Below are 21,672 nucleotides of genomic sequence, written 5' to 3'. Positions count from 1 at the left end.
CCAGACTACGTTTCCCAGGAGGAGGCGCGGCGGGCGAGAGCAGAAAAACCGCGGCTTGCGGGGCGTTGCTCTGTAGCGCATCCTAGGGCTCCGGGCTTCCCGCGCCTTTTGGCCGCCATCTGGCTGTCGAGAGGTGGCGGGATTCCGTGGTGCAGCCGTAAGTCCGTTTTCTTGCTGAGCCGAGTGAGGCGGGCGGTGACCGGATCCTGCCATGGCTGCGAACGTGAGTGTCCCCGGCTTCGCCGGCCACACCCAGGCTGCCTCGTCCACTCTCCCGGCCGCCCGCCGTAGCCCCTTGTGCGGCTAACCGCCTCCGTGCAGCCGGCCCTTCCTCCCTCTCGCTCCCGGGTCCGCTCCTTCCGGCAGGGCAGCCAGGTCGTCCGTACGTGCGGTCAGCACCCGGTGGTCCACGTCCTCCTCGGGGGCGCGTGGTGGTAGAGACGCAATCTCTGGAGGTGTGGCTCTGTCTCCGGGTCCGCTTATGTGCGGCGCCTCCGCGCAGCTCCTTCTTTCCTTCTCGGTTCCCGCCTGGGCCTTTGGGATTCTCACATTTGCGGACTTGAGAGTTGGACGGGACTTCAGACAGGAGTCCCCCATGGGGTGTGTGGGGAGGCAGATATCGCCCTGGTGAAGCTGTCCAGAAACGCACTGTCCTAGCAGGCACTGAGGTCCCCGCTCCAGGGAGTATGTAAACCAAGGCTCTGATGTTGCGCAGAGGGGCAGACTAGTTTCGAGCAGAGGAGTTAGCATGACTGGGAGAGGAAGCATTTCCCTACTGCTGGCCCCTCGTCTTCCTGGCTTTGGCTTGGTTGGAAAGGCCCTGGCTGAGGGCGGTGCCCTTGGAAAGGCAGCTGCTTTTCTCCCTGCTTTTCTGAGGAACCTTTCTATTTAAGCCCCACATTCATTCAACAAACCGAGGGGCACCTGCCAACAGGGTGCTGGGTGTGGGAGAAGCTGGTGACTCATGTTCCTGTCTTCTGCAAAAGTGCCTCTGGTGCCAGCTCGGAGCCCAGCCAGCTGAGGCACTCCCTCCCTCCTGCTTTGGTGGCATGTCCTAACCACTCTCTCTCTTGGCCTTTCACACCCTCTTAACAGGCCCTTCCTCTGTCCCCAAGGTCCTCTCTGCCTTCCACACCCCCTGAGAAGCCAGGGTTTGCCTCACCCACAGCCCCAGCACACTTTGCCTGAGTTTGCATTGTCTGGGAGGCCAAGAAGCCTTTGAAAAAGCACCTAGAAAAGCCTCAGAGGTGGTCCGGGAGACCCAGGGTCTTCCCTCCGCAGAGCGCAGTCAGGAGACCGCCAGCCCCCCCTCCATAATGACCACTTTACAGATAGGGAACTTTCCCAGCAGAGAAAGGCCCTGCCCAGGGTTGCAGAGCCAGCCTGGCAGGCTACATCTTGGGTGAGCGTAGCAGGCTTTGGAGTCGGGCTGACAAGTGGTCTTAATCTCTTGAGGTTTATGTTTCCTCATAGGATCAGTTAACCTGAAATTTAAAGGAAAACCATGCTTAACACACTTAATGCACTATAGGTTCGTACTTAATACATTAAAAAAAAAAAAAAAAGTAGAGTTTATCCGCACAGTCCTAGTGGACAGAGACCATCTTGGGTATGTTGGTATCCTGACCTTTGTCAAGGAATGTAAATGAATGTGGGTATCCTCTGCTGCCAAGTCTTTGTTGATTCACCCAGCAATGCGGTCCACATTTGGGGGCATCAAGCCATGTGAGGAAGAAGGAAGATGGTGGGGTGGAGCAGGGAGGCAGCAGAATTCTTCTTCACTGAAACAGCCGTCCGTTGATACGGTTACCATCTCCATTCCAAATGAGCAAACCAGAGCAGAGAGGTGGAGCAGCTTACCCAGGGGTACACAGCGGGTGATTTTCAGGGCCCAGATGCAGAGCTCTTCCCACAGCTCACTGCTCATTGCTTCTGATCCTGGAGTAGTGAGTGGGGAGCAGGCAGGGAGGAAATCTCCATGACCATCCACATTTGCTGGGAATTTGGTTCAGAGTGTGAGCTGGGCATGCCATGCTGCTCCCAGCCTGAGGGGCACTTTCTTCCTTTCCTTTACAGCCATCTTCGAGCCCCTTATCTTGAAGTCAGCTCCTAGGTATGTGCTGAGGGGAGGCCCAGGAAGAACCTAGGTCTTCCCACCCCCAAGGTGGGGTTGCACAGGTGGTAATGGGGCTGATTTCTTTTGCTATCCTGTGCTGCCTGCAGCCAGCTCCCAGTGTTCAACTCCTGTTATGACCCGAGAAGTTAGGAATGCAGTCCAGAGCAGGGTAACAGGAAAGTGGCCTCCAGCCTGCCCAGGTGTGAATCCTAAGTCCACTTCTTAGAGGCTGTGTGATCTTGCCTGGTGATGTAACTGCTGAGCCTCAGTTTGTTTTCTCATCTGTGCAATGGGGTCGTGATAGCACCCTCTTCTTGGGCTTGTCCATGTGATAGACTGGAGTGTTTGCCATTGTCATCGTTATGATGGTTGATGGTCCCCTCCTGCCTGCAGCAAATTGCTCCACTAATGTTTCCAAATGGCCTGGAAGGTCAAGACCATTTCTGAACACAGGACAAGTGGTGCCTAGCAGGCCTGGGCTGGTGGCATTCAGAGACAGTCAAAGAACACGGCATCAGCTTTGTTCAAATGGAGACTAACTTGAATCTCATCCTGCCCCACCCCCAGTGCCAGGATGGGCTAGCTCGTTCTCATTGCTCATCTGGGAACCACTTACATCTTTGTCGTTTTTGTCAGCTCAGCCCAGCCTTGGTACCAGTGATGGAGAAAGCTGATGACATTCCACCAGCCCGTGCCGCACGTGACTCACTGTGCCCTAAGCACTGAGCACCCTCTGGTTCTCACCATGACCCTATATGCTGGATTATTCTCCCCTCTTTACCGATTAGGAAGTGGGGGTATAGAGGGATTAAATTGCTTGCCCAGAGTCTCATAGCTGGTGTGTAGCAGAGCCTTTATCCAAACCCGGCCTTCTGGCTCCAGAGTCCTGCCTTTGACACTGACACTCTTGATCAGCGGTGGACAGGCTCTAAACCATGCTTCTTTTACCAACTGGACAAAGCTCCACCCACTGACTCTATGGTTTACCTATGACCCCCAACCCCATACATACCCTCCTCCCCACACCTGCTACCACCCAGCCAGAGCAGATGGGCAGCTTACCCCCAAATATGCTCAGAGATTCTGCTCAAATGCCCCCACCTCCAGGAAGCCTGCCTTAACCCTTTAGCTGGAAGGGATCGTTCCTTTTGCACAGGATCTGCCCCTCTCACTAAAAACTCAGCAAGGCCTAGCACTGTTTCTGGCTGCTTGATGGCCCAAAAGCCACTCACTCCTCTTTCCCTTACAACTTGGTGCTGCCCTCAGGAAGCTCAGCCTCTCTTTGTTGAATTGAATTTAAAATGTATCTCTGATCATCTGTTTGTAAAACAGTTTGCCAGTTTCTTCAAAGACATACATCTTCCCTATGTGTGAGTGTGTAAAAACCCAGTACCAGTCCTGAGTTTATACCTACCCAACGCCCAGTGGAAATGAAAGCGCATGTCTCCGTGAAGACTTTGTCAATGAAAATTCAATTAACAATCAAAAAGAAAAAGAATTTTACTTGAGTCAAACTGAGTATAATCCAGGATACAGACTCTTAGAAGCTCTGAGAACTGTTCTGCCTGTTTGAAGTTGAAAGCGCAAGTCGTGTACATTTTTGAGACAAAGGCCTATACATCAAAATGACTTATATTAAGTAATACATATTTTATATCTATTTAATACTATATATAATATAAAATACTGATATTTTACCTGCACTTCAGCAAAGACACATAGTCCAGGTGAGCATGTACGGAGAGCAGCAAGTCACCAGAGCTGGGAAAGCATGTGCTGCTTTTATACTTTGAGTATCAGAAGAAAGGGGAAAAAAGACGATCTTTACAGTCGAGCAGGCACTGCCATCTTGAGAAGGTCTGCTCAGCGTGATGAAGACACAGAATTTTATGTTTACATTTTCTTGTCTTGCCTTAAAATACAAATTTTATTTCACTCTTTCCCCCCTTTGGGTCATTAATAGAAAATACTAGGTGATCAAATAATTGGTCCCCTCTTGGTGTTTGTGATTGCTGACCTTCCCTGGATCTGTTGTGTCCCCTGATGCCAGGTCTTGCTAGCCCTGTTCCTTCTTTCCTTTTAGGGGGTTAGGCTAGTAGAATGCTTGGCAAGGACTGGTAGTTAATTGTCCAGTAGGATGTATGCCAGTGTTATCCTGAACATGCATTGGGTGTGCCCATTATCTTGTGTAAACTATAGATATGATCAGTAGTTTCATTCTTTTAGGTGGAGTTTTGAGCATACATCACGAGGCGCAAGAGATTATTGCTTTTTCGGTGATGCAGAACACAGTCAACATAGCCAACAACATAAGCAGAGATTTAAGCCATGAATTCCTAGCCAAACCATTTACCTGAGATTTTACCTGGATTAGGAAGGGGGTTATTCAAGGCAGAAACTTTATTTTATACGTGCACCATTAGATGAGTTATGTTCAACACTCATCCTGTATGAAAATGCACCATTCGGTCTGGATTATAATACAGATTTCTTCTTGTGCAGTGGTTTAAAAAATCAAGAGCCATTCATTTCGCAACATGACTTTCTCATCATGGAAACTTCAGAATTGAGTAAATGAATCATACATAGTAAACAAACAGGTGTATGCTGATGGGGACATTTTATAGATGAGACATTTTCTAAGGCAGCCTTGTTATCTAATACTACTTGGGCTAAGGAATTTAGGGTGTCTGTTGTGCTGCAATGCTGTTTGCTGTCTCCTTGGCTGTTTGATCAGTGGTGGCTGATAGATTTCTGAGCGTATCTCTGTTTATGTATATTCCTGCTCTAGGACTCAAGATTCCCAAAAGGCTTTGCCACCAGCTGCCTTGGAATCCTGCTAACATGGCTCTCTTGAGTCTGCAGGGGGGAAAGGAGGGTCATGTGCCTCATTGTGTAGTCAGTGGGGTAACGTAGTACCACGGCCAACACAAGCCTTTTACCTGCCAGGTGTTAAGACATTTTTGTGCCCATCCTCGGGTAGGAGTGTCAACTCCAGTTCCACAGGTGAAGATGAAACCTGGGAGAGTACAGGTGATCCTTCCAGAGACCTCTTACCGATGGGAAGTTTTGTTAACGCAGTATTAAACCACAGGTCATTCCTCTTTCAGGCTTTCCAAAAGCCATCTGTGTGGTATTTGCCACAGGTTACTTGTGTTTTTCTCTTCAAGACGTTGGTAAATTAAGTAAGGGTGGAGCTGGGGGGTGCAGGGCTGTCTTAGGGCATGTTGTGTCTGGTCTCTCAAATTCATTCATTTGATTAAATTCAGTCTGATGTTAGTAAGTTCTGGCCACGCATAAAACTCATTTCTCAGGGTTCTCAATTTTTAGAAATACATGCTAGTTTATAGTTCAGTCTTCCAATAAAGCACAGAATATATTTATTAATAGTTTCAAACATATTTAGTCTTTCTGTAATAAGAGATCAAATGTAGGTAAACATTGACTTCTTTAGTGGTTAATATTTCAGTATTTTCTTATTAAAAATAATCTATATACTCAACGAATTCCATCATTTAACTTAATTTAGCAGAACTCTAAAGTTTCAAGTCACCAAAAATCAGGAGAAGCTGTTTTTAGGTAGACATACCACGAAACAAAATTATTCTTAAAATTCACCCCAAAACTTATTCCATTTATCTCTATTTTATTACTTATGAAAATATCATACTGTTAATTTTCTTGTTGATACATTTTATAGAGATAAAAATATGAGCTTACCGACTTTCAGTAAACCTAGATATAATGAAAGTATTATGCTTAATATTGATGACTCTAAAGACTTGTCTGTATTAACTATCAATTTATTTATTTATTTATTTATTTATTTATTTATTTATTTTTGGTCTTTTTGCTATTTCTTTGGGCTGCTCCCGCGGCATATGGAGGTTCCCAGGCTAGGGGTCGAATCGGAGCTGTAGCCACTGGCCTACGCCAGAGCCACAGCAACGCGGGATCTGAGCCGCTTCTGCAACCTACACCACAGCTCATGGCAACGCCGGATTATTAACCCACTGAGCAAGGGCAGGGACCGAACCTACAACCTCATGGTTCCTAGTCGGATTCGTTAACCACTGCGCCATGACGGGAACTCCTTAACTATCAATTTAAACTGAATTTCATTCACTGAAGATTAATCGTAGATTATGTGATCCTTTAAAACTCAGGCTAGTTTAAGTTACATTTAGAAATATTTGATTTGTAAGCATTTACTTTTAAGTCAATTAAGTAGAGCTGTTTTACAAATTAATTTTTTTTTCTGTGTTTTTCTAGGGCCACACCTGCGGCATATGGAGATTCCTAGGCTAGCAGTCTAATTGGAGCTGTAGCCGCCGGCCCACACCAGAGCCATGGCAACGTGGGATCCGAGCCACGTCTGTGACCTACACCACAGCTCACCGCAACACTGGATCCTTAACCCACTGAGCAAGGCCAGGGATCGAACCTGCAACCTCATGGTTCCTAGTGGGATTCATTAACCATTGAGCCACGGCAGGAACTCCCCAAATTAATTTTTTGATAGTACTGTCTAGTGTAGAGGCATTTCATAGTGATAACGTACCGACAGACATTGACATAGATACAGACAGAGGTCTCAGTTTTCCTACTTGAGTTTCATTTTTATTTTATTTTATTTTTTTGGCTGTGTCCGTGGCATACAGAAATTCCCTAGTCCAGGGATTGGACCTGCACCACACACGGCTGTAACCAGAGCCACAGCAGTGACAATGCTGTTTCCTTAACCGGCAGAGTCTTGAGGGAATTCTCCACTTGAGGTTTTTGGCTTTTTTTTTTTTTTTTTTTTTTTGCATATGGAGTTCCAGAGCCAGGGATCAAATCCGAGCCACAGGTGCGAACTAAGCTGCACCTGTGGCAACTTGGATCCTTAACCCACTGTGCTGGGCCAGGGATCAAACCTGCATCCCAGGGCTCCTAAGAGGTCACTGATCCTGTTGTGCCACAATGGGAACACCTCCCCTTGAGTTTTAAAAAGGCCTCTTTTCCCCTTTTATCCCCTAGTTTTAGGATCTTCTAATTAAGCCGAGGCTGTAGACTCAGACAGTGTGGGCTATGTTTCCTTTTCAAGGACATGATAGGAGATATAACTTCAGGCTTTCTCCTAGGAATACTTTTGTTCTCTTGGGGTCAGAATTTTAAAAAGATGTTTTATCAAGCCAGCTTTCTCCACAGTTTTGGAATGTTAAGAGAGCTCCATCCTGGTCGTTTAAGAGTTAAGATAAGCATTTGCAAGCATTGGCTTCCTTCCTTTTTACGTGAGGGCAGAGGGGTGGATCGAATGTGTGTCTGGCCCCTAAGGAGTTATCCTTATGTGGGTTCAATTCTTACAAGTCTTGGTTTCTCCTTCCGAAGCCTGAAACCATTGTGGGTGCTCGGAGCACTGGGGGGTTATCCCTATTGTGTCTCTCACCTTCCCCCATCATGAATGGCTGGTGGTTGGAAGGAGCAAGTGTCTCTTTTCTTCAGAGCTGAGTAGGCTCAGTCTCTGATCAGCAAACTGTTCAGATCATATACATACATATATACATATATATATATATATATATATATATACACACATATATATATATATAAAGTCTTACCAATTTAAGCCAGGTTTTTTAAAAAGTCCAGTGAACCCAGTTCACTCTCAGATTTCTCTCAGGTCCCTGCCCAGGAAATGTTCTGGTACCCCCTTAGGACTCCACGTCCCCCAAAAAAACAGCTTGAGTAAGATTTGGGGTGTCACTTAAAGCAGTGATGTCTCCAAAGCCCCTGAGGACACAGAAGCGAGTGGCGTTCCAGGACCCATGCTGGTACCAGGCACCAATTCCGGTTGGACCCCAGGGGTCTTCTGGTGGGTGTTCCTGATATTCTGCCAACTATACCAAGCAAATGTTGAAAATTCAAGTAACAAAGAAGAAAAAGGGGAGTTTAGCTGAGCCAAACTAAGGATTATAACTCTGGACACAGACTCTTAGCAGCTCTGAGAACTGTTCTGCCTTCTAGAAGTCGAAGGCACAAGTCATGTACATTTTTGAGACAAAGCCTCGTACATCAAAATGACATACTGATATTTTATACGAAGTTCACCAAAGTCAGATAGTCAGATGTACTGAGGAAGCAGTGAGTCACCATGACCCCATGCAGAGCTGGGAAAAATACGCTTTTACCAGGTTACACCGCAAGCATCAGGAGTAAGGAGAAGAAAGGACTTTTTTTTTTTTTTTTTTGGCCATGTCTGGGCATATGGAAATTCCTGGGCCAGAGACAGAATCTGAGCTGCAGCTGTGACCTATGCCACAGCCATGGCAACTCCAGATCCTTAACACACTGTGCCACAGTAGGAACTCCTGGAAGAAAAATGATCTTTACAGTCAAGCAGGCACTACCATCTTTGAGGAGGTGTGCTCAGCGTGATGCAGGTGCACCCTGCACATGAGGGAAGGAGGGAGGAGGCCCAGACAGACACAGAATTTTATGTTTAAATTTTCTTGTTCTGCCTGAAAAATATAAATTTTTATTTCACCACCTGGTACATGAGTGTTCATAGAAGGATTGTTCATAATAGCTTGAAATTGGAAACAGTAAGTGTCCATCCACTGGTGAGTGATTCAGCAGGTGTTTGTGAACCACTCATGGGTGGAATACTACTTGGCCATAAGAAGGGACACTACTCATACCATGGCACAGATGACCCTCCAAAGCCTTACACTGAGTCAGAATGTGGACAGAAGGAGTTCATGCTGTGATGATTCCATTCATATCAAGTTCTAGAAGAGGCAGAACTAATCCATAGTGGTACAGATTCAACTAGTTGTTACTTCTGGCGGTGGGGAGGGGGAGCACTGGCAGGAAAGGACAGAAAGAGATTTCTGGGTGTTAGGCATGTCTGTGCCTTGGTAAGTGGGATATGCTCTTATTAAACCCAACACTGATAATGCATTTTTAACATCTGTAATTAAAACCCAGTAAAAACTGAGCATAGATAATAGATGCAGTTTAATTTTTTTTCTTTTTGCTTTTTTTTTAGGGCCGCATTTGCGGCATATGGAGGTTCCCAGGCTAGAGGTCTAATCAAAGCTGTAGCTACTGGCCTACACCACAGCCACAGCAGTGCCAGATCTGGGCCGCCTCTGCGACCTACACCACAGCTCATCGCAACACTGGATCCTTAATCCGCTGAGCAAGGACAAAGATCAAACCCACAACCTCATGATTCCTAGTCGGATTTGTTTCTACTGCAACACAACAGGAACTCCAGAAAGGCAGTTTAATTTTTGAAAAACAGTTTTCACTTTTTTTTTTTTTTTTCTTTTTTTCTTCCAGTATTCCAGTTCAAGTAACAGGAAAGAACATGTCAGAATTACAACCAAGCCCCAGCCGGGCTTCCTGGAGCGGCTGAGCGAGACTTCGGGTGGGATGTTTGTGGGGCTCATGACCTTCCTGCTGTCCTTCTACTTAATTTTCATGAATGAGGTACAATGTTTGGGGTCCCTCTGTGCAGAGTGAGAGTGCCTGCCCTATCAGAGAGTGAGGGGTGTGAATCCAGATGCTAGATATGGAGATAAGGGCCTACGTTTTGTGGGGGTGGGGTTGCATTAGTCAGAGTTCTTTCTGTTGTGATGCACCTCGGGGCTGACATAGGCAGGAAGGGGCCTGGATCGGTACACACACCAGAAACCCTGGTGGGTAGCATCAGCTTTGGGCTTGGTTGAGTCCAGGTGTTCATTCTGGGTACCAGAAATCTCCATTTCCCTGTCTTTTGTCCATTTTTCTCTGTTGGGGATGCTTCTTTGGAAGGCCCCTCCTTTGTGGTGATATAGTGGCCCAGCAACTCCAGGGTCACATCCAAGCAGCTTAGCAACCCCAGAGACAAAGGGAACCATCCTTTTCCAAATCGGTTTAGCCAAAGTCTCAGGGAGATCTCAGTGTCCTGGCTTGTGTCTCATTCCTCTCCCCATGGCCAGTGGACACAGGATCTGATTGGTGAGGCCAGGGTCACATGATTTGAACAGCTGTGCGATTGGCTCAAGTGAAGCACGTGGGGAGTGGAGAAGGCAACACGGCAGAGAAAAGTAGGGGAAGAGTACAGGGCAGACAGAAGCAGCAGCTGTTCCCACACGGGTGGGAGGAGGCGTGCCTGACAAGTGGGTGGCCTGGGTTCCACCTGAGAGGGCAGAGGGAGCAGCTGTGTCCAGTGGTTGATGTCCTGGCTCCTGCTGTGCCCAGGGCCGTGCATTGAAGACGGCGACCTTGCTGGCCGAGGGGCTGTCACTGGTGGTGTCCCCTGAGAGCATTCACAGTGTGGCTCCGGAGAATGAGGGGAAGCTGGTGCACATCATTGGGGCCTTGCGGACATCCAAGGTAAGCTTGGCGGTGGTTGCTGACTGTGGAGAGGGTCTGGTTGAGGATTTGATATCATGGGCCTTGGAGATGGACGGACACACTTAGTGTGACTCAGTGCACCACTTGGCAGCCTTCTAGACCCATCTTTCCTGCATCTCATTGTCCTCCTGGTAAGATGAGGAAATAATTGTAACAAGCTGGGGGCTGGTTCTAAAGCTGGGCCGGATTCGGTAGCTAACCTCCTGACACAGTCTCTGACTGTGCCATGACCGTCACAAGAGGTGCTTTAACAATGGTGATGGGTTTGTGTCTGGTACAGGGTCTACTGTCCGAACCCTGACACCCTCTCTGGGCACTGCACCCTCGCACCTGTTGCCTGAGCTGTGCATGAGGCTCGTCACAGGCTTGCGTGTTCGGCACTGGGGTGTACAGCTCCCTGCGGCTCCCCTCAGTGCTCAGCTGTGGGTTCTCCGTGCTCCCCTGCCCCCTGATGTTTCTCCCCCAGCCCAGCTCTCCCTGAGCCAGCTATTCTGGCCTGGTATGAGTCTTGCCCTATATTTTTCTTGGTTTGTTTCTTTTTGAAGCTCTTGTCTGATCCAAACTATGGGGTCCACCTTCCGGCTGTGAAGCTGCGGCGCCACGTGGAAATGTACCAGTGGGTGGAAACTGAGGAGTCCAGGTGAGAGCTAGGGTGGAGAGTCAGCTGGAGTGGGGGAGGCACGGGGGTCCAGGTGTCATGCAGATGGCTTTCATCTTGACACTTCAGAAATTTAGGTTATAAACTCTTCCTCTGGGAGTTCCCATTGTGGCTCAGTGATTAACGAACCCAACTAGCATCCCTGAGGACTCAGGTTCGATCCCTGGCTTTGCTCAGTGGGTTAAGGATCTGGCATTGCTGTAAGCTGTGGTATAGGTTGCAGATGTGGCTCGGATCCTGTGTTGCTGTGGCTGTGGTGTAAGCCGGCAGCTGTAGCTCCAATTTGATCCCTAGCCTGGGAACTTCCATATGCCACAGTTGCGGCCCTAAAAGACCAAATAAATAAATTAATTAATTAATTACAAATAAATAAATAAACTCTTCCTCTGGGAGAAATGTTAAGTTGCCCCCAATTCTAACTTGATGGCCTTGTTTGGAGGCACAGGAATCTCCTGCAGAGTGATTTGGAGGAGAAGGCTATTACTCCTAGGGCCGTTGCTGCTCTGGCTGAGGACAGAGCTCTCTCGAATGCTGGCCCATCTTCTCTCCCATGGGGGTATGGCTGGGGGTGGCCTCCTGAGTTACATCCTGTCAGTTCTAATAGGACTCTCAGACAGGCTCTCATTGGCCACACTCTGAGTGAAGGTGGCTGGGGGAGCCTGAGTGGCTCAGCCTGGGGAAGGACAGCCTCTGGGGCTCCTACAGGGCTGTCCCAGAGCAGAAGATGAGGGCAGGTCACTGTTCCCATGGGCAGGGCTGGGACCCCAGTGTGAACTGGAGAGGCTGGTTTCAGCGCAGGGAGGCCTTCAAGGGCTGGAGCTGGTGGCTGCTCCACATGGGGAATCTGGCCAGGGAGCTCCGAGGTTGCTTCTGAGGTGCTTAGAGATGGGAGCTGCTCGGAAAGCTGGGCTGACTCAGGGCTGCCGTCTTCCCCTGCAGGGAGCACACCGAGGATGGGCAGGTGAAGACAGAGACGAGGTACTCCTACAGTGAGTACGGGACCCCAAGCCACCCTGCACCCCTGTGCTCTGTCCCCCTGCTAGCGGGCCTCCAGAGCCCTGCTCTCCCATCTGTCCAGCGAGGCCCTGGGCGCTGCCCCTTTGGACCTCGGGTGGTCACAGACTTGGCTAAGAGGCCGGGGCCAGTGGGCCTCACTCCTGTGTGCACTTTTCCATGGTTTCTGCGTCCCCTCTCTCCACAACAGACACCGAATGGAGGTCAGAAATCATCAACAGCAGAAACTTTGACCGAGAGATTGGCCACAAAAACCCCAGGTGAGGGATGAGTCCCAGGCCTTAGCGTAGCCTCACTGGCCACTGACAGGTTCTCAGCCTCAGCTTTCTCATCTGAGTAATGGGACTGGATTACTTTTGTCTCATGAGCCAAGGAAAATGTGAGACTGGATCTGAGGCCAGCTCCTGTGCTGGTTGCCAGGAACACAGGGGCAAGACTCCCCTGGGCCCCAGCAACCACTCCTCAAATAGGTCACGGGCATAAGGCTGACCTCAGTGCCTGGGGCGGGGGTCAGTGGCAGTGAGGTGGGAGGACAGTCAGCCTGGACTTTCAGGGGGCAGCAGCATTTGAGCTGGCCCTTTGGGGGGGCCCCACATAGGAAGGTTAGCTGGCGGTGGGGGTGGGCTAGCTAACTCAGGCTGGCAGTGCCGCCATGAGCTGGGCTCTGCTTTGAATGTGCGCTGTGGGGTTTGGATGCTGGCAGGGCTGAGAAGGGTCAGTGAGGGTGTGAAGTCCATAGATGGGCCATCAGATGGCAGTAGAACAGGCTCCTAGGGGTCCAGGCAGGAGGGTATGAAGCCCTGGGGGCCAGGAGGCAAGAGAGGGGTCTGCCGGGGCGGAGAGTGCAGGAGGGAAAGGTAAGACGTATGGTGTTGGGCTGGGCTGGACTTGGGGGAGTACCGTGGGTGGGGGGCCCTTCACCCACAACTCCCCCTCTCTCCCACAGTGCAATGGCTGTGGAGTCATTCACCGCAACTGCCCCCTTCGTCCAGATCGGCAGGTTTTTCCTCTCGGCAGGTGAATCTTGGGCCCCTTCAGACGAGCTAGCACTGCCCCAGAGCCCCACACTTCCACTCGGCCACTTCCGAGGAGCTGGGGCCCCAGCACTCAGCCCTCAGAAGCTAACGGGGTCCCCTTGCCCTGGGCATGGGGTCAGCCAGCACTTACCCAGCATCGTGCTTCTGGCAGAGGCCAGAGGGAAAGTGTGTCCCCTGGAGGTTGGGACCCATGAGAATACCGCCACTTGGGCCAGGTTTCCCTGAAACCTGCTCCAGGGGAGCAGCTGCCATGCACCGTGTGCTCGTGGGGCTGATCAGACAGAGCCGAGGGCTCTTTCTCAGGCTTCCGTGGAGCTGGCAGTGGGGACAAGGCCGGGGCTTCATCTCTGAGCCCTGCCCGCATCCAGCCCTGGAATTGACTCCAGAGAGAGGCCTGCAAGGGACAGGGTTGCACCACTGGCCATAGAAACTCCTGGGGCTCTGTCCCTGGGCCTGACCCAGGAAGGAGGGGGAGAGGAAACTGAGGGCGCAGAAAGCTAGGCCGAGGGAGGAAAGGGTGGGTGAGCCAGGCCTGGACATGGGTGGTGGGGTCGCCAGGTGGAGTGGCTGCCGGGCTAGCCCTTCCAGAACTGCGGTCACTCTCACTGATGGGGAGAGGGGGCAGGGAGGCTTCCTGCAGGAGATGGAGACTGACACAGGGCTGGCAGTGCAGTAGGATGGTGCTGGAGGAGGGACGCCTTGTGGGAGACCATATGTGCAGAGGCCAAGGGGGGCGAGCCAGAAGGTGGCCACAGGGGTGGCTGAGTGTGAGCCAGTGGGGAGGCTGTTGGGCCTGGGGTTTTCAGACAGGAGCTGCAGTGGACACAGCTCTGTTTCTAACCACCCCCCCTCAGGCCTCATCGACAAAATTGACAACTTCAAGCCTCTGAGCCTGTCCAAGCTGGAGGACCCACACGTGGACATCGTTCGCCGGGGCGACTATTTCTATCACAGCGAAAACCCCAAGTATCCTGAGGTACCCAGCAGGGCTTCGCACTCAGACCACAGGGGTCAGGGCCCTGCTTCAGACTCTGATTGGCTTCCGGTGAATCATGACTTCCCTTGGCCAGTGAAACTGGAGGGGAGAGGTGACGGGGCTGCCTGGGCCAAGGTGGAGGTGGGAGAAGGGCATGATTGTGGGGGGGTCGAGGGTGCCCTGGGCCCAGGCTGAGGGCCCTTGCCTCCCTCACTTGCTTCTCTTCCACCCCAGGTTGGAGACCTTCGCATCTCGTTCTCGTACGCTGGGCTGAGCGGTGATGACCCCGACTTGGGCCCAGCTCACGTGGTAATGGGCTTCCCAGGCAGACTGAGGGCCTCCGGGGCGCAGACGGGAAAGCTTTGGACCCCTCTGGGAAGTGTGCACACGTGCCCTGTGCACATCAATGGGCCCAGGCTGAGGGCGTGGTTCTGGGTGGTGGGGGGGTGTGCCTGATGAGATTCTTCTAGTCACCTACAGCCCCTTTTCCCCCACTCCCGACCTCTGCTGTGTAAATACTCAGTTGTGCATTCCTAACCCTGTCACCCCCACCCCCTACTCAGCCCTAACACAGTGCCCCCAGAGCTTTGGGATGTGGAGGCAGAGGCCTGGGGTTGGGGGGTCTTGGGCCTCCCCACTTGCCGCCTCAGTGGCGCACAGTGCAGAGGGGAGCCAGGCCCAGCAGGCTCATGGCCCTCGCAGCTCTGAGCCTGCCTTCTCCCACCAGGTCACTGTGATTGCCCGGCAGCGTGGTGACCAGCTGGTCCCCTACTCCACCAAGTCTGGGGACAGCCTGCTTCTCCTGCACCATGGGGACTTCTCAGCAGAGGTGAGTGCCGCTGTGCACCTTGAGACCTCCCTCGCTCTGCCCTCCAGTGCTCTGACACAGGCTGACACTCGGGAGGCAGAACCAGGGCAGTGAGGCAAAAGGAAGCGATGAAAGGAGCGAGATCTCCTGAGTGGGTGACTGCGACTCCCGCAGGAGAGCAGTGAGCAAAGCAGAGCCCCCTGGGGCAGGTGTGCGCCGACTTGACCACGCGTGGTGACAGGAGGCCGCCTGTGGCAGCGGTCAGCCGAGTCCCAAGTGAAGAGAAGGGTCAGTCATTCTGATAGGATAGGGCTCACCTGGTGGGGAGCCAGGACACTGTGTGGCCATGTGAGGGTGGCAGGGGGCCAGGCTGCTGAGTGGCGAAGGCCAGTGAGGCCTGAGCGAGTCGGGCAGGAAGGGTTGAGCTGTGCAGCCCCAGGTCCAGGTGAGTGGGGGTGGGCGGCGGCCCCTGTAGGATGGGGTCCTGCCTCATCCACACCCTGAGGAGAAAAGGGTGCCATGGGGTGGTGTTAGGTCAGCACCTGCCTTAGAAGTTAGCATCTCTCCTCCAGGCAGCATGTTCTGTAACAGGAACATGTAGTTTTACTCTGCACACAAGTTTGTGGGACTTGTCAACCCCTAAGGGCGGGCAGCACGGCTTAGCTGTGACCGTTTAACCCAATTATTGAGCCCTCAGCTGTCGTTCCCTCCCTTTGGCCCCCAGTCCAGGCAGTGCTGGGCTGTGCCTTCTCCTTTCCTGTGCTGGGGGCAAGGGGCAGTCAGGCTGGGGCTCAGGGTGGGGCTGGCCCCCAGAGCCTGGTGGACTCTAGGTCTTCCTTTCCTCAGGTGGCTTTCAGGGCCCCACGGGAATGTCTAGAACGAGCAGGCGCAGTCCAGGTGTAGCCTGGTTTCAGAGCTGCTGTCAGAGAGGAGTGGTGGGGCTCGAGGCTTGACAGGCCCCAGGAGGGAAGACCCTGACTGACAGGCAGGTGCTTCCTGCCCACCCTGGCCCAGCACGGGGTCGGGGTGTCTGCCAAGGAGGCATGCCAGGGCTGCAGCATGACTTGGGGTGGGGAGGGGACCAGCATGACGATGGGTTTCCCGGGGGTGTCGATTGAAGCAGCTAGAGGTTCAGCTCTGACAGGACAGCCAGTGGGAAGGAACAGCAGTAGAGCCTGAGAAAGAGGAGGGAAACTAGGTGAGCCCCCGAGAAGAGCCCCCAAGGTGAAGGCGGTACCAGGACATTGGCTTGGATATCACCACTGCTCTGGGGGCAGATGACCCCAGGAAGGCGCCCCTGTAGCCAGAAGGTTGAGGTTCATTCAGTGAGACAGTGGGCTGTGATCTGAGGGCCCCCACCTGCCACAGAGGTGGCTCACGTGCTCTGCAGTACCAGGTGGGTGAAGCCTGGCAGCAGGTGTGTCCTTCCCTCCTTCTGCTGTTCAGAAGTGTGCGGGCGACTGGGTCGGCTGGTGACCCCCTCAGACATGATGGCATGATGGTCCCTCCCTGCTTGTCCTGCAGGAGGTGTTTCATCGAGAGCAAAAAAGCAACTCACTGAAAACGTGGGGGCTGCGGGCAGCTGGCTGGGTGGCCATGTTCACGGGCCTCAACCTCATGACGCGGATCCTCTATACCCTGGGTAGGTGAGGGGAAACATGGGCGTCCCTGCTTCTTCCACTGCCCGGCTGCCTCTCTGGCCTGGTAGGGTGCTCTTGGGGCGGAGATCTTGTGTTCCTGGGCTTTGGGACGAGTGACCTGGGAAGCAGGATACTTCCAGGGTGTGGGCGGGCGGACGTGGCCCCCAAGGCTGCGGGTCTCTGCACTCCATTCCCCCACTACCCCTCACCCCTTCATTCCACACTGAGGAGGCCATGCTGGGAGCAGGCCTGAGCAGGGCTCTGGGTTCCTCTCCTGGCCCAGCCCGTTACCTCACAACTCATTTGCTGAGTTTTGTGAATCGTTTGCCAAATAGGAAACACTATTTATGCTTCATCCCTGGCCCAAACCCTGGGCAAGGCTTGGAAGCAGTGCCCACAGGTCTGGGGTGCAGGGGAGGGGGTGCCAGGCTGCTCACCCGCCTGAAGTAGCACTCTTGAAGCCCAGGAGTTGCCCAAGGGGTCCAGCCCGGCTTAGGGGGCCGAGTGCCCAGGGTACTGAGTGCCTGACCTCGGCTGCTGTTTGGGAGGATGGGACTTTGGGACCCTCCTTCCTGGCCTCACCCCAGCACGCCCCCCTCCAGTCAGACACTTCTGTCCAGCTGTCTTGGTTCAGAAACCTCTGCCCTACTTAGCCTTTCCAGCACTGGTGGGTCTGGCTGCAGTGTAGCTTAGACTTGTCAGCTCATTTTACTGAGATGCAGGGAAGGGAAGGCTGCTTCCTTCGGACAGCTGGACTGTGCTCAGAAAGGCAGCTTCATCTAGAGCAGTCACTGTGCCTTATGGGCTGGGTAAGGCAGGGTTTGATGGGACCCGTGGACCCACAGTCAGTACCCAGACATGAACCCTGTGTGGGACTAGACCAAGACCTGCTGAGGTGGGGGACAGTGCCTGCTCTGTAGACCCCTGGCCTCCTGGGCACTGAGTGCAGACATCCCCCCACCTCCCCTGTGTATGTCAGCTCTGGAATGCCTGCTTGGAGAGACTGGGTGATTCCAGAGGGATTGATGGATCTGAGACTGTCACGTTGGGCAGTAGCCTGTAGGACCAGAGTCCCATGAGCCCTGACCCGAAGCTGGACACACAGGGAACGAGTAACAGCTTGGATGAGTGAACAGGCCCTCCTGGGAGGGCTGAGGGGCAGAATGGACCTCCAGGGTGTTCACCGGGCCCCCAGATGAGCCCCTGTTTTGGCTTCAGGCTGGTCTCGGGCACCCAAGGTCCACAGAGCACATCTGTTCTCCCCTCCTGGGGCAGTGGCCCTTGTGTAGCCCTCGCAACTCCACCGGCTGTCTCACTGCCCCTCTCTCCTTGACAGTGGACTGGTTCCCCGTCTTCCGAGACCTGGTCAACATCGGCCTGAAGGCCTTTGCCTTCTGCATGGCCACCTCGCTGACCTTGCTGACCGTGGCCGCCGGCTGGCTCTTCTATCGGCCTCTGTGGGCGCTTGTCATTGGCTGCCTGGCCCTGGTGCCCATTATCATTGCTCGGACACGGGTGCCAGCCAAAAAGCTGGAGTGAGATAGGCCCGCACCTGCTGGACACCGCCTGAGCCTCGGGATCCAGGTCACTCCCCCAGCCGGCACACATCTTGGATTCCATGCGCGCCCTGCTCAGGTGGCAGCCTTGCAGCACGCAGGGTGTCGGGTTGACATCCATTAGCACTCCCACCCCCTCTCCCCAGTGGAGAGCATGGCAAGCGTCCTCCTGCACCCCTTTCCTTCTCCCTGGACTCTGTGGCGCTTGTGTGTCTCACTCAGCTGCTATCTGCAGAGATGGTGACACTCAGCCACCGCCTCATCTCTGCCTCTCATCCTGGAGATATTGCTGGCGTGCCACCATCACGCCTGAGTGCCAGGACAGTGGCAGGGACACCACAAACCCACTCTGTGCATGAACTTGACGTGGTACCTAACACAGAAACCATGGGGGGGCGGGTTGTGACATCGAAGGTGGGTGTTTTTTGTTTGGCTTTGCACGAATGGTGCAGTTTGGCAGAATCTTCCTGGTGTAGGACCCCCAAAGGTCTGGTAACGTTTCTTGTCGCTTGATTTCTTAGTGTGAATCTCCCCGACCTACCCCTAAGGGGTGGTTTCAGGTAAGATATAAAAAACTAAACATCTCCTGAATGATTCACATCTCAGACTGTTATAGAAAACACCCTTTGATCTGCCTGTTGAAGTTAGTTCTGGGCACAGAGTTCAGTGGGCTGTGACTGCCTGGTTGAGGAAAGTTATCTGCTAGTATTCTGGGTCCCTAGGACCAGTATTAATAAAAGGCTTGTTTTCCTCTGGGAGGAGATGGGGGTCTCTACCTGGGAAAGAAAGGCCACTTCCTCTCATCCTCTGGCATCAAAACCCACTGATTTTCTTAAAGATGATTCTAAGTTTCTAGTCAGCTACCATAGCAGGCTCCTTCACGGTGACCCCATCATGTAAAATCAGGCATCAGAGGCTGCAGATTTGCAGTTTCTCTGGCCTGGCTGTTCATCATGGATGTGCTTTTAACATGAGCATCTGGGCCTCAAAGTGGCTGCTTCTGGGTGATTTATGTGTTCATTGTTCACAGCTTTATTCTTAAACCAAACCCACCCACGCTTAATTCACATAGTTTCTAAGTTTCCCAACTACTTGCACACCTTTTGAAAGATAAAGTTTATTGTAACATTGATGTCTCAAAAGCTTATTAATAATGTCCCTTTTGACTGTTTGGAAGCTCCTATGCCTTGCTGAGAGTGGCTGCTTTACGAGTAGTATTTGGTAGGTGAACAGGGCTCAGAACTTCTGAAACGTGTGATCGATCATCACCCATGATCCTGGCGTGTTGGTGGCATAAATTGAGTTTTCATGTTCAGAACAGCCAGCACTAGGGATGAGTTACCTGAAATAGTGTTCACTGTGCTTGTTAAATGAGGAGTTTCACCCAGTCTCTCAATTCCAAGATGCTTCTGGAAAAGCAGTGACAGATGATGACTAAATACAAAGTCTTTGACATTTGGTTTGTGTTTTTTCTAGTACAGATTTTAAATTATGGCCAATTTCAAGTGTTCTTAAAGAGCAAAATAAGGTTAAATATTTCAAGCCTTTGGAAAATCATGAAATGTGTATTGTCTTTGTATTTTTGATAAAAATTCAAAATAAATTTCTAAATACCTTTTGATATAGGAATTCACCATTATCTTTTTTCATTCTCTTAAATTTTTATTGTAAAAGAACTCAACCATAGAATTTAAGAAGGCAGTTCTAAATTGTTTTTAGTGGTTAAAATAGGTTTCAACTTTGCCTCCTGTTCTGAAGCAGTGGACGGCAAGAGTGTCCACTCTGCGCCAACAGCCCAAGTGCCTCTGCTCACTTGTTGCAGGATTAGAAGCTGGTGAGTGATAACTTCTAAAACTTGAGATTTCATTCCATTTCCATAATGCTTCCTAGGAGCTGACATCTGCCTGAATAACAGGTTACTTCTACAGAGACAGGGCTGTGCTCTTGACTCAATTCCCAGAAAACAAGTTGCTCAATGCCAGACCCAGTGGTTTCCATGGCAGCCTCAGTTTGTTTCTCAACAAGAACTTCCCTGCCAGTTCTTACTACATGAGTCACACCCCAAGTGTTTTGTTGCCCTTGGATATAAAACCGACTCAAATTTTTAGAAAGAAAAAAATTTCCATGTGTGTAATGTTAAGTTCCCAGCCAGTTCACAGCCTAACCTACGTACAAATCACTGTCATCCAGGTGTTCTTAGTTTATGTAAAATCTAAGAAAATGTAGAGCCAGGTCTTCTTATGTAAGTGCTTTATTTTTTTTCTCAAAATATTGTAAAAGTTATTTCTCCTAAATAACTACTTTGCATAGAGCTTTATAAATGTTTCCAGTAATGAATAAAATCTAGTTGAACAGTGATCCACCCTTCCTAACATTTCTTTAATTCCCATTGTTTTTCCTTTTCTTTCCTGATTATAGCTTTTTGTTCGAGGTTGCTGCCACCACCAAACGTTACCTGGAAAAGTAGGTCCCAGAGCTTACCCCCCCGAGGTGGCCTACATTGACTTGTTCTCCCTGTACGGTGTTAAGCAGCACCAGATGCAGCGGGACTCTACTGGGAAACAAGGCCTGGCGCATCCCTAACCTCACCATCACCAGACGTTCCCCATGGTTCCAGGAGGGGAAGTCTCGGGGGCAGGAGGGCTCCTGAGGAAGTGTCAGCTCAAAGCCTAGGTTGTGGTGGTAAAGTCCGACCCTGGGTGACTCCACCCCGACTGCAGCCAGGCAAACCCACGGGATGCTTGCCCCGGCCCTCGTCTGTAGCACATGCTACCTCTGTGCCTTCTCAGCCCTCAGGGCCCAGGTACCCTCAGGGCCAAGCCACTGAGCAGGTAACCATTCAACATCACATCTTCTCAAAAGGGAACAGGTGGGAAGCTGCCTCCTTCTTCTCCCTCCTGGTTCTCTTGGGGCATTTCCGCTCCCGTTCCTCCTCAGCCTCTCGGTTTTGGGGCCAGGAGGCAGCCAGGATCCTGGCCGCTTCCCCTTGCGAGCTGGTGCCCTCTTCCTCGTCTGAAGACAGTCCTCCTGTGTCTGTGTGGGGAGCAGCTGTCTTGCTCTGGGCGGAGACAGAGAAAGCAGCGTCAGGAAGTGGCACTGAGCTGTGAAGGGGAGTTGGGGGGGGGGATGGCATGGCTGGTGCTCAGCTGAGCAGGCCCTAGAGCACGTGCTGGGTGCTCAGGGCTGCGTACACAGAGGTGTTGAGGAGGGAACGGCCCTCGAAGAGCTATACCTACTCCAGGAGGAACTGCTGCTTGGGGCGGCACACTTATTACCTCACTTCTGAAAAAGATGCATGAAGTCTCAGAACCAGCTCAGTGCTGGAGGCACCCTGGAAGCGGGGGTGACAGCAGAGGGTGGAGGAGCTAGCAGGAGGGGCAGTGCGTGGGGATGGCAAGGGAGGAACAGAACAGTGGGGTGACAGCTGCCCCAAGAGCACATCTCCACATCCCTGACTCAGCACTGGACCCTCCATGTAACCT

At 51.8% G+C, this 21,672-nt stretch overlaps 2 protein-coding genes across 9 annotated transcripts in view; one reads left to right on the top strand and one right to left on the bottom strand.

The window, feature by feature from the left end:
* The first annotated feature begins 42 nt into the window (after positions 1-42).
* TMEM43 (transmembrane protein 43) lies at positions 43-20,548 on the top strand. The gene is made up of 12 exons (XM_021069380.2): positions 43-223; positions 9,443-9,592; positions 10,346-10,480; positions 11,047-11,141; positions 12,099-12,148; positions 12,364-12,433; positions 13,120-13,190; positions 14,065-14,186; positions 14,421-14,495; positions 14,914-15,015; positions 16,519-16,636; positions 17,971-20,548. The coding sequence occupies exons 1-12, from the start codon at positions 212-214 to the stop codon at positions 18,171-18,173; spliced, it is 1,203 nt and encodes a 400-aa protein (XP_020925039.1). The 5' UTR covers positions 43-211; the 3' UTR covers positions 18,174-20,548.
* The window catches only part of XPC (XPC complex subunit, DNA damage recognition and repair factor), a 48,322-nt gene continuing 47,075 nt past the window's right edge, over positions 20,426-21,672 (bottom strand). For all 8 annotated transcript variants that reach the window (XM_021069378.2, XM_013982006.3, XM_003132393.6 and 5 more), the window contains one exon: positions 20,426-21,248. In XM_021069378.2, the coding sequence (XP_020925037.1) occupies positions 21,036-21,248 (213 nt within the window). In that variant the 3' untranslated portion in view covers positions 20,426-21,035. The remainder of the gene's footprint in view (positions 21,249-21,672) is intronic.

The sequence above is a fragment of the Sus scrofa genome, chromosome 13 (genome assembly GCF_054392235.1).
Source record: "Sus scrofa isolate SSC_HxYL_T2T_F1_AM1 chromosome 13, Sscrofa_HxYL_maternal_Yorkshire_Landrace_v2.0, whole genome shotgun sequence".
In the NCBI taxonomy this organism is placed as follows: domain Eukaryota; kingdom Metazoa; phylum Chordata; class Mammalia; order Artiodactyla; family Suidae; genus Sus; species Sus scrofa.
This window is presented reverse-complemented; position numbering and strand designations above follow the sequence as displayed.